The sequence below is a fragment of the Limulus polyphemus genome, unplaced genomic scaffold (genome assembly GCF_000517525.1).
Source record: "Limulus polyphemus unplaced genomic scaffold, Limulus_polyphemus-2.1.2 Scaffold20, whole genome shotgun sequence".
NCBI classification, from domain to species: domain Eukaryota; kingdom Metazoa; phylum Arthropoda; class Merostomata; order Xiphosura; family Limulidae; genus Limulus; species Limulus polyphemus.
The window spans coordinates 1,510,604-1,523,437 of NW_013665630.1; the positions used below are offsets into that span (position 1 = coordinate 1,510,604).

Sequence of the window (12,834 nt, forward strand, 5' to 3'; positions counted from 1 at the left end):
TCATCCAACCTGAAGGATATGCTGCACCGATACATCCAGCTGGTCCCCGTTTAGGAAGTGATCTTTGAAATGGACGCGTGGGAAAATAAACATACAAGGAACACTGTTTCCTAATGCATTGACTGCAATAAGAATTGTCACAAGTGTACCTCTTTCACCTGAGGTTATCGTCCCCACTTGCTTTACACCTTTTTGATGAACTTTGGGGCATGTTGTTACACGCTGTAACAACATGCCCCATATCGACATGGGGTATAACAATGTCTCCATACTAATTCATCGTAAAACAACATAACTCAATGTTATCGTATATTAAGAGGTATTAACTATCGAAGTCTACAACTAATAAGAACAATATCAAAACACAGTATATAAAGAGTAAATAGATATTTCCCAGACATTTTTTTTTTAGTTTAGGTATGCAAAAACAGAAAATGTACATACCTTTTTTATTTCGTGACTCATCTTATTCATGCCGCAATTAAAACAAAGCTTGCGCAACACGTGTTCGATGGTCCATGAACTATCGTCGTCTATTAATCTCAAGAAGAGCTAGAAACACTGTATCAACTTGCCCCTGTAACAACTAGCCCCGGTCTCCCCTACTTGCTTATAACAGTGATTTTAAAATTAAAAAGGTGTCTAGAGAGTCGAAAAGATAAGATAATGTTACGTCTCCGTTCGTTAATTAAGTTTCCGTAACTTCGTTCCGACGAAACTTTAGCGACACAAGTCCTTACTTAATAAAACTGGTTTATTCTTTCCGAATACAACTTTGCGATACACTTATTTTCAACAGTCGCTCTATAAATAGCGTTTGAGATAGTGAGTAATTGAACTGCAGTCAGAAGTATTGTTGACGTTCGTTGATACACACACATTATTCCGTCACGTTGTGAGCGTCTTATTTATATACCAGAAAGGGGGGGGTATCCTACTGGTGCATCTCTTGGAGGGAGACTGCATCCATCTCAAGCAGGAAATACTCTTCACCCTGGAGAGATAGTAGAGTAAAATACATTATTAAAAGAATCTTTCATATGATTATAAAATGTCACATAGGTTGGCAGAATATGATTGTCTGGAGCAAGAAAAACAGAGGTCCCAAGAACAAATGTCTCCTGCCTCCTTGTAAATAGATGGAAGGAATAACAGATAATGTGTCTGAATGGTCTTGATAAGACCAAACAGATGAGACAGAAGATCAGGAATACAGATATGGAGAAAACACTCCATATCAGACCAGACTCCAGAAATGGTTCAACTATCCAGAACTTCACCCCATCTGAACAGAGGCACTGGTTAACAGATTTGGTAAGCACAAAGCAACACAATATGCCACCTGCATTGTGCTCATCAGCATATAGAAATCTGTATATGAGAATATTATAAACCTTCTGACATACTGCTTAGCCCTGGAGAACTCTGAACAGATGCAAGTCCATTAGAGGTGAGAAAAGAGGAATGTCCAGAGTTGTGTGGAATTGAGCTGGCCTCCACAACAGCGGAAGGTGAAAAGAAAAGAGTGGATCTCTGTATATACCCGCATTGACTGGCAAGAATACACTGAAGGGGACACATTTTAGCACTTCCAAGAAGAACAAAAGACACAAGAGAAGAAAGATTTGCCAAAATAGACCAATTTTTATGTGTAGGAAATTAAGGAAACATGAAAGTCTTGGTATCAAAAGCTCAATGACATAAAAGAGTAAACAGTGCCTGCCTCACATATGAAGTGAGAAAGATACCAAAGTGAATGAGATACAGGATGAGGGTCAAGACTGAATTGAAGAGCTGAAGCAGCCTCCCTAAATAAGATGACTCTCAAATAACAATGGAAGCCATACTGGATGGGTAAAGTAGAAGCCAAACATCCATATATTACTGGAACAACAGCCTTTGGAATCTAAACTCCAAGCAAAAGTCCACTTCACCCAACAAAAAACACATGGGCTAACTTGAAAGGAAAGGCTGTGAATTGAATGTTTAATCATCATGAATAAACCAAGGGAGGCGAAACATGGGCAGACAAATTGTGATATAGAGAAAACATCTCATACTTCAATCCAGGTCATTCACATCCCAGGAGAGTATTCACTGTAGAGTAAGAAAACCATCCATCTTGAACCAAGGAAAAACCAAAGTTGGTTCAAGTAGGACAGGGCTATGACAAGATACCAACCCCCATCTTCAAAGGAACAACAAAAAGATGAGATTAAAATCCCAGAGTGAGTTTGAGGAATTGTTCTATTGCATTCTCATCAGATGAGATGGAGAGTGGAAAAATAGGGGGAAATGCCCAAGAAAGCACTTCATTAACCCAGTAGTCTGCAGCTAAGGGAGCCCACAGTTGCATGAAGTGAGAGAGCTTAGATCTCACTGGACTGGAGCCAAAGGGTGGTTTCAGAAACAAGTCACTTCCAAAACTTGCAATGGCTAGCCCTCACAGGAGGGGGAGGGGCTGGATAGTAAGAAGAAAACTAGGAACAGAAGAGGGGGCAAACTCCAGGAGGCTATACAGGATTAGAAATCTGATGGACCCCCCTGATCAAACAGGCAAGAATAGTGAGCAGAAATACCTGTTGATGAGCTAAATTAGCTCAAGATTCCAAAGAAATGCCCCAATAAAACCTTGTCACAAAAAAAGGGTGCCACACAGAGATCCCCGAGAGAAGAATGAGAGAGATAAATGTCACAAAATAAGGCATCCCAAAGAAGTACATCCACCCAAAAAGAAACTGAGTTAACTGTGACACAATGGAAGAAGAAAACCAAGAGCAAGATTGAAAACAAGTATAAGGGTGAGAGAAGAGCAAAATAACCAAGATTGAATATGTATGCTGCTGAGTGAAGCAAACTGGAAATTTTTAACAGTGTATATTTTATCAGTTGCACTACAAAAACAAAAGAAATATGCATATACAAAAATGTGCAAACATAAGTTTAAAAAATTCCCCCAGACAAAGAGCAGGCTAAACAAAAGAGCCTTATGCTTCTACTACCTTGAAAGGTCCCTATTGAGACCATTTGGAAATTAAGTGCAAATGCATTTAGGACTGATAATAGAAGGCATTTCCTTACACAAAGAGTCACGGGTGTCTGAAACACACTGCCCAACCATCTTGTTGAAGTTGAGTCTCTGGGATCCTTCATGAAACAGCTTAATGAGATTCTTGGACCAACAACAAAAGGAGCAAGATGGGCCAAATGGCCTACTCTCTTTTTAACCTTTATGTTCTTATTTGTCAGCATTATACAGTCCATATCTGAGATTATCCTTGGTTTTTTGGACTTCTTTAAACTGGCTGGTAACTCTCTAGCACTTGGTGAAAGTAACCCTGCTTGCTCAATACTTCTTTTCCCAGACTTATCACTTTTATTTCTTGCAGTGTTATCTGACAAACTCTGTAAAGGTACTTTTATCTTGCATGTTTCTGTCACTATTTTTTCTAGACTTCAGCACTGGATTCAGCACAACAGTATTGTTTTCCCAAAGGTTTCTTGCTAATTTTCATCAATTTTCAGGTTACTTGGAATCTTGCTTTTGAAAAGGCTATCTGTATTTTCTTTTTCTGGCTTTGCTTTTTCTTAGCAAAGTTCTCGTGACAGGACTTGTAAGCACTATGGCTCAACATCTAGTAGGTTTTGGTTACTGAAAATAAACCGAAAGGTTGTTAGTCCTTCTCATTGTGATTACAAAAGACCTTTTTGCCACTGTTTCCATAATTCATACAGCAGTTACAAAAAATACAAAATAAATGTCTAGGAATGTCAGTTTTTCATATCCACTATCCGTATGGCCTATCTAAAGAATATTTTTCTTTGCACTATTGCCAGTGACCATTTCTTTTTGTAGATTTATCACAGAAGGCAAAGTTATCTCTGCATTTCAAGAAAAAAAGCATGACAAAATGTCCATCATACAACCATGCAGCCAGTAATAATAAGGGTATAAAAGAGGGCAATAAATGAGTATTAACAAAAATATTTGCCACCTAGTGACACATTATAAAACTATAAAACATTGCTTTATATGGTTTATACATATAGTAATACAAGAAACATCCTTCTTTAAATTTTCATGGTTCCCTCAAAATTTCTAAGAAAGCAAATCATCTATATATAAAAGCACAAACCTTGTAGATATGTGCAAGTTTTCCCTGTAAAGCTGACAGGGTCATGATTTAAAACCATGAAAAGAAGGTGAAGCGTAGACAGATAACAAAAAAGTTGAGTAAGTAGGAGATGAGAGAGAAAAAGATGATGATATCTCCAAGATGAAACAAAAGACTCATGTAATGGAAGTTCATACAACATGGTAACTGAAGATTAAGCAAAAAACACTGGAGAAAGAGAAAACAAGACACATACCTGTGTAATCCATGCAATGAAAGACAAAACTTAAATTATCTGATTCTTGTCTGGAAGAGAAAACTACAAACAAAAGCAAGCATGGAAACAACACTAGTAAAACTTGTCAAAAGATGGGGCAGACTCAACTGAAGTAACAGAAGCAGGAGTTCAGGAATCTTTTATCTGAGATCCCAATAGCTGCAATATCACTGGCCATCAGAGTACCTCCAATTGTCATTAAAGCATTGGATGACTCCTGTCGATGAATGTCAGAACCTCGAAAGATGTCAGAAACATGGAAACTTAAATGTGTAATCCAGATGATCCATGAAACCTACCTTGTTTTTTGAGAAATAAAAATTAGCCTGGTATATTAAATAGAACTAGGTTATTGGCCAAATGACAACACTGACGAGTACTTAATAAAACCCATAAATTGAGTTAAAACAATGGGAACCAGTACTGTCAAAGAAACCTAATCACAGACAATAGGACATGTTTCCCACAATTACAAATTAATTAAAAGAAAAAATCAAACTGAATATAATTTGAATCAAAGTTCTAGCAGAAATGTTTAAAATTTGGTATGTTTTTTCTCATAATCAAGACAATTAGAAAAAGAAAACTATGTTATGAATGGTACCAAAAATTAAATAATAAAAGCAAAAATGCCATTAATTTCTATAAAAAAACACATCTGAACCAAAGAGTGCTGAGGAAAGAATAAGTGTTTGTCAAATGCTAATGCTCATGGGGATTACTGCACACACAGGATGCGTCATCCTGCTACTGGTGGAGGGTTAGTCTAATGATGATTACATTATAATCTGGTGCAGTACATGTTAATTAATGTTTTTAGAGATTGGAACTTTAAGTCTTGTGGCTTGCACAAAAATCTTCACAGCAGTGGTGCAAGGTAATAATTATTCATTGTATGGAGAAATAAGTAAGCATTTCTGAATTTAAGGTTTGATAATTACATCTCTCTCACATCACTAATACAGGGCTTTATAGAGCAGTAATAATTTATCGATTTACATAGTAGGTACTTCAGTTGATTACAGCTAAAACACACAGTGATTGACTGATAACATTATTTCTACAACAAACCGAAGCAATTTTTATAAGACTAAGTTGTAGTTAAAACTTCATACTTTTGTAAGAATGACATAAAAGGTACATGTACAACCTTCCAATGCTGATAACATGCAAGTTTTAAATATTGGTACCAATAAGAACTGATATACATACACAATGTATTAATGTACATTCATACCTAGTGAATAGACCGCAAGTTTACTGGGCTGTGAATGACAAACTTCCAAATGGAATTAAACCTTGCACATTACAGGTGGCTTAATGCAAGTGATTATTACTGATCTTGAAGTAAATATCACATTTCTGAGTCTAATGATAAGAGTTACCATTTTTGTTTGTCCTTACCCGTTAAAACATAGGGATATGTTTTATACACAATTCTGTGATATGGTACACATTACATCAAATAACTTTAGAATAGTCACCAATCGTAAATGATTCACACTCAATACTTTTATAAAACTTTGACAGTTAAAGTTTTAATGAACATACCTCTGGCTATTCAACTATTCACACTGCCATTGGCACGCTAATATTACAAGCAATACATTTCTATAATGGCCATAAAAATGCTATCACAATAGATGAACTTTGCTCTGGAGCTTTTTAATTGCTTTTTAAATTATCTATAACTTTACCAACCAAGCCAGAAACCATATTAGCCAAAAATCAAAAGACTCTGCAAGTAAAACTGACAGTGCCACTGAATTTGTAAGAAACTTAAGCGGTAGTGATCCCTATGTAAGAAGAAAATCATTTAGTTCTCTGCATCTTGACAAGTACCAATCAAGTGTGATTAAAATACTGCATTAAATACTGATTTATATTTCCAACTGAACAAAATATTGAAACAATTATTTGCAGCACCAAAAACAGACTTGTGTTTTAAAAGTTTTAACATTACATAGCCAATTCATACAATTCATTCACTACAAAGTGTTTAGCTGGATACACTATCTCCCATCACATCAAATGAGGATACCAACTTCTTTTTTTGGTGAAAGAAGCATGATATTTTATTCACTCCTCTTTGAAGATCGAAAAAAATGCTGGTTGCTGAGCCAGTTTTGAAGGTTTCTGATATTATATCAAAAATAAAGACATAGGGGCATCTTGAACATGAGAACACAATTCTTAAAGATGTTTATACTCAACAAAGTGAAAACAAAAAGACTACAACTCCCTATGAAACCTTGGAATTCAATTTCCAAATGCATAAATCAAATGTAACCATCCAACACAGGTTATTATTTTAAGCTGTAGCCACATCTTTTCAAAACTGTGTGATCAAAAAGGCTCTCTACAAGATTTTCATATTTCTACAAATGCAATTTGCTTAATCAAATCAAGACAGTTTATTTGATGACAACAGTTGTTACAGTGCAACGACCTTTCCTACCTCATATAAACTAATTACTCAGTAGTGGTTTCACAGTGAAGAACCAAGCCATAGTCCTGTAAAGCAACAGACTCCTAGCAGGAAAATTTTTTCATCTATGATTTCATTCAATGCTCAAGACAAAGTTCAAACAAATTCTATAGTGGTAATTCAAAACATAAAAACATTTTAAAAAATAACCAAAACACCAAATTCAAATTAAATTTAGCCTTTCATATCCATATACTTGTTAAAAAAAAGTATGATAACAGTGCAACCCCATCAATGGGCATGCTTTATGCACCCTGGTCTGGAAATTTGCAAAATAGGACATGTCACAATTTACTTCTTGGGTGAAAGAAACATTGATGTTGAGGTAAAAAAGAAGAAGAATTTATGTAAAAAGTCTTTGATATGGACAACCTAGCAGGTTGCCCATATCAACAACTCTCAACTGTTCTGTAACTGCTAAGTATGTCTTTCAAATAAAAAAAATTAGGTGTAACCATTGATAGAACACTTAAGCCTTCTGCTTATGTATTTAGCTGTGGGGAAAATAAAAATAGGGTTCTACTCAAGTATTGTAATTTGAGAACAAGGTCACTGTAACACTGTATAAACAATAATGAGGCCTTATTTTAAGTAGTGTGTTCTGTTTGGGTCCCTTTGCCCTGGAAAAGTTATAAATGAACTACTAAAACAATTCATTTAATTTGTTTAAGCTACAAAGATAGGCTTTATGAATTTGGACATCTTAATTTTTCCTTTTAGATCACATTAATTTCTCAAATTAAATGCATCATCACAAGGAAAGATGATTACATTCTATATTTTTGCCTCAAAAAACTTAAGCCTGCTAATATGCTTATTGCATGTACTAACACAAAATGTAGAACATGTACTAGACGAACTGCATTGCAACAACTAACAGTCACTATTATAGATGGCATCACACAACTAAGCACAAGAACAATGAACACTACCCCATGTGTCAAATCATATTTAGCTACTTCAAAAATAATTTACCCAAAGTTTATTTAATTTTCCACACAGAAAGAAGAGGAATAAAGCAAATTCTGAATTATATTTAAGTTCTTAACAATTTTTGTCTTATATTAAAATGAGATTTTAGGTATCCATCTTAAATAAAATGTCCATTAAAACATTTTTAGTAAATTTTAATAAACTAAAAGAACAAACAAGCCTTTGTGTTAAGCAAAAACTTTTACAAAAGTAAATTACTCCAATTCCAATGTTCTGCACTTGCATATGAAACATTTGTGATTAAATCTGGAATGTTTTTTCTAATATCATTTAAACTCTTCAGAATATATTTTCTTAACTTATTATTTTTGACATTAGATTTACTGCAGATGGAAACCAACTGAAAGATTTGTCATTCCAAAAATTAGACTTATGTAAAACTTACAGATGAAACACATGCTTTAAGAAAATTTTCTTCTTATAATGATAGTCAGAATTCAGGCTGTTAGAAGCGGCAGATCTGAGGAGTTATAAACCAGTTAAAAACTATTCTGAAGCTTGAAAGATAGAATTTGCTGAGAAACTGATTTACTTCTTCTTAATATCAGACAAGGAAAAAATTTTTCAACAGCAAACAATGATTAAATAAGCCATCAACAGTAAATTTCAGTGAAAAGATAAACTGACCAGATTAATGGGACAGTTTCAAATGAACAAGAGAGCTCCTGACACATTACTGGAATTACAACAGCTTTAGAATTTTAACAATCACACTTAATTGTTTGTTTTTTAATTTTGCGCAAAGCTACACAAAGGCTATCTGCACTAGCCTTCCTTAATTTAGCAGCGTAAGACTAGAGTGAAGGCAGCAAGTCATCACCACCCAACGCCAACTCTTGGGCTACTCTTTTAACAACGAATAGTGGGATTGACCATCCCATTATAACTCCCCCACAGCTGAAAGGGCGAGCATGTTTGGTGTGACGGGGATTTGAACTTGTGACCCGCAAATTGCGAGTCGAGCTCCCTAACCACCTGGCCATGCCGGGCCCAATCACACTTAAATCCTATTTTCATTTTTCAAAACATCTATGCTCTTATCACCCAAGAAATAACTGTTTTCTAAGATTCCATTCTCAATACTGAAACTACTTTTGATATTGTGGCTCCATTACCGAGTCTGCTACAGTTCCTATGAATTAGACACTTTCAACTGAATCAACACTTACTAGCATCTTAGTATTACCAATCAAATTCGACAAAAAAATGAGCATAACTCCAAAGGACTCCACTAGTCCAATTTTACTAGCCAAAAATGCCACTTAAAGGCTTTAAGTACTAATGCCCACATGTACAATTTTTTCCACATACACGCCATATTTTTTTGACACATACAGTTTATAAGACATGGGCAACAAAAGACCATTTGGTCTTCAAGGCTGTCTTTGCATAACCACTCCCAGAATAAATAAAATTAAACCCATATTTGGTTTTAGAGAAATAACTAATTCTTCTATTTTTATAGAATTAGTTGCAATTGGCAATAGTGGAGTTTAAAAGGGAACTGATGACTTTATTACAAGTAAAGGGTGGGTATAAATTTTTACTTCTTCCAAGGATGAGTGTGAAAAGACAGCCTTGAAGGAACAAATGGTCCTTTGGTGTCTGTAGGTTATATTATTCTATACACCAATTCCCTTGTTAGATTACCTCTTACTGTACTTTTCACAAGAGAAAAACAAGTTAAAAGATATTAACCTACCCCTATAAGATAACTCCAGAATTATCCTAGTAACCTCTCTCTGAACCCTTTTCAACAAGTCAATAACCTTTCTTAAATGATTAAAGAAACCAGAATTGTAGACAATATTCCAAATTACTTCAATCCACAGTTAATAATGTTTACATTTATCCATATTATAGTACACTTTGAAAGTTCCAGAGTGTACTTTATTCAGCTTGCAAATGTTTTCAAATACATTATTTTAGCATTAACACTGTCAATTGCCTTGATATCAGCAAACCTTATAAACCAGATTAAACCAAGAAGTTCGAGGATCCTAATATCACGTTATAACAAGCAAGGGACCTAATTATTCTTAGCATTATATAGCTCAATAAGTTTTGAGCAAATCAAAAAATTAAGTTTAACTACAATAAGGAACTGTTATCCAGAATGTTATTATGTCATGTGATGAAGAACGAGTTGTATACAGAAGCAGATATAACTAAACTCAAGTATACATTTTAATATTCAAAACGTATCTGCTTATTAACAATATCAGGGTCCTCTTAAAACTTTTATTTTGGAGAAAAAAATTCCAATACCATTAAAAAAAAATTGGAAAGATAACTATAAAATAAAACATTCTATCACACTTTATAGTTATTTATTTCATTGTGTTTAAAGCTTCATATTTTTGTTTACAAAACTTCAAAGCTAGGCCTAGAGGAAAAAAAAACTCTCTTGACTTCATATTATATTACATATATTTATTGCTATTAAATAATGTTACTAGGCACAAATTAAAACTTAGGTTTTCTGAGTTATCCTACAGACTAGTTATGTGCAATGATTTGCCTAGTGATCTAGTGGTCATTCTCTGCACACATTTCTTTCACACCTTTATTAGATATCAAGGTAGGTATATAGATGTAAAATATTACATTTAATTTGGTTTGATGTTTTGCTTCATTATTGTGATGGGTAAAGAGGTGACCTTGAATGACCAAATAGCCTTCAACTTACTTTCTCATGTTCTCCAAGTTCTAAGTAAAACTATAAGTATAATGAGATATTATACAATCCAAGCCTAACTTTGCAAAACTAATTTAAACTACGTTACATCACATATTACCTCTCAGAGATTTGTTATGCATTTAACTTCTGCAAGTAGAATAAAAATAACTGCATCTTCGTAACATGAGTAAGAATCTTAATTTACAAAAAACTGCCACGTTCATGCGCAATCCTTGAAATAGTTGAATGACGCGCCATTGCAATTTGGTAAACAGGGTAATACGCACTATAATAATCATGTAATTTTGTCTTCTTAAATATAAAATAAAAATTTTATGTCTGTTTAAAAATAGACAGTTTGTACCAGCTAAGTTAGATATTAACTATGGAATACATTACGATTGCATACTGAAAAAGCAGTGGAATATAAACTATAAAAATAACCACACCCTCCATACAATTCCAGCTGGCTTTTCATAGTTATTTATACAGCGGGGCCCAAATTTCCCATTGCTCAGGCTCAAGCAAGGGGTGGTACTAGTACCCGATACAACACCTGTAAAACACCAGATCCCTAGAATTTTAGTAGCGTATATTTATAAAAGCATATAATTATATAAGATCGGTAATAATGCGCTATACTACATAAAAATACGCTTAGAAACAATTATTTTTACCAGGTATCTGATTAGGCATACTTGTATGTCTTCAAAATCACGCGCCCTCCATTACCATCCCATAATTCCTCTCAGCACCTTTTCTCCAAGCTGAACCCAAACTATTACGCGAAGGTCATCTTTATTACTAATATTTCACTAAGTATCTGCCATTAGTTTACATATTTTATGTATGATCAATAACAATTTAGTTTTAACGGAAGGAATGAAATATAAATGTTTTTCTATAATTAGAATTTAACCTGTTTTTGATTGCTTTAAATGAATTTTGATATGGTCCTGAAAACAGACAGTCTGTTTAAAGAATTTTATTTCCTGTTTTTTATAAATGTATTTTATATTACTTATTATTAAATATTGAAATGTAAATGGTAATAAACAGACAAAAGTCTCGTTTTAACAATAACTTTTCCTGTTTTTCATTCATGACTGTTTTCAAATAAACATTTAATTTCTTTAAACATAAACTGCCTGGCTAAAATGCCATCAAATCAGTTTTTGGTTTATATTCTGTACTAGATTAAAAAGGAGGGGTTATTCTCTGAAGGATTAGTTTAGTTCTTAGAATAAAGGCCCCTTCAAGTCTTTGCAAATTTGCTATACCATTTCAGTATGCTACACAAAAACGACCGACGTTTATTATCAATTTTATTGTCTGGACTTATTTCTATCTGTATTTATTTAGGGTAGTGCGTTATAGCCTGGTGACCATATGCCAAGATGTACCATGACCCAAAACAAATTGCTATATAATTTCTGTCTGCTGTTTTAAAATTCATATGAACCCCTTTAACTTTGACGAGAGTTATACCTTTCTGTGACATTGCATAATATTGGCCCCCCAGTGGCACAGCGGTATGTCTGCGGACTTACAACGCTAGAATCCGGGTTTCGATACCCGTGGTGAGCAGAGCACAGATATCCCATTGTGTAGCTTTGTGCTTAATTACAAACAAACATAAGCATAATCTTGAAATATTGATTTTTGATGACTCACGGGTAAACAATTCCACCAACTTGCTGTTTCCACTGTAAACTCCATCATATAGTATCTCATTGAAAAAGCCTTGACAATGTTTTTTTGATTGGCAAAGAAATGACAGAATTAACTGATAATGTTACAAATTTATGGAGCGGTGATTATGTAATACTAACTTTTATAACGTCATTTGTCAATAGTCACCATGCACACTGTCACAACAAGTATAATCCCTCGTTTGAAAGAGCTTCAAAGAAAAAAAAAGAGATACATCCTTGTTTGAACTAGGAATACAAACTTCAATGTGGAAATTATTGTGTAGCCCTTGTGCATAGCAGAACCTAATATGAACTTATGAATCAGTGAAAAGCCTACTTGTGTACGTTTTATTCCATAGACAGGGAACGAGAATTGGCACAGCTAATACCACGACACTCGCTTTGTGTCACAGTTTTTGCGGCAAACGCATCGAATCATCTCCAGCACGCCTGCTGGCGCTGCGGGCAAGTCAGTCATGGCTAGCACAAGGATGCTGTTCTCCATCTTCCAGCCACATTGTGTTGGCTCTAGACCATTTCCCGTTCACTGTTGAACTTGGAAGTATACTCTTAAGCTATGAAATTTC

The 12,834-nt window shown here is 34.5% G+C and overlaps 1 protein-coding gene across 2 annotated transcripts in view; it reads right to left on the reverse strand.

Moving 5' to 3' along the window:
* The window catches only part of LOC106458044 (protein lin-54 homolog), an 81,457-nt gene extending 70,143 nt beyond the window's left edge, over positions 1-11,314 (reverse strand). For both annotated transcript variants that reach the window (XM_022384312.1, XM_013917501.2), the window contains exon 1: positions 11,231-11,314. In XM_022384312.1, the coding sequence (XP_022240020.1) occupies positions 11,231-11,249 (19 nt within the window). In that variant the 5' untranslated portion in view covers positions 11,250-11,314. The remainder of the gene's footprint in view (positions 1-11,230) is intronic.
* Between the last annotated feature and the right edge of the window lie 1,520 nt (positions 11,315-12,834).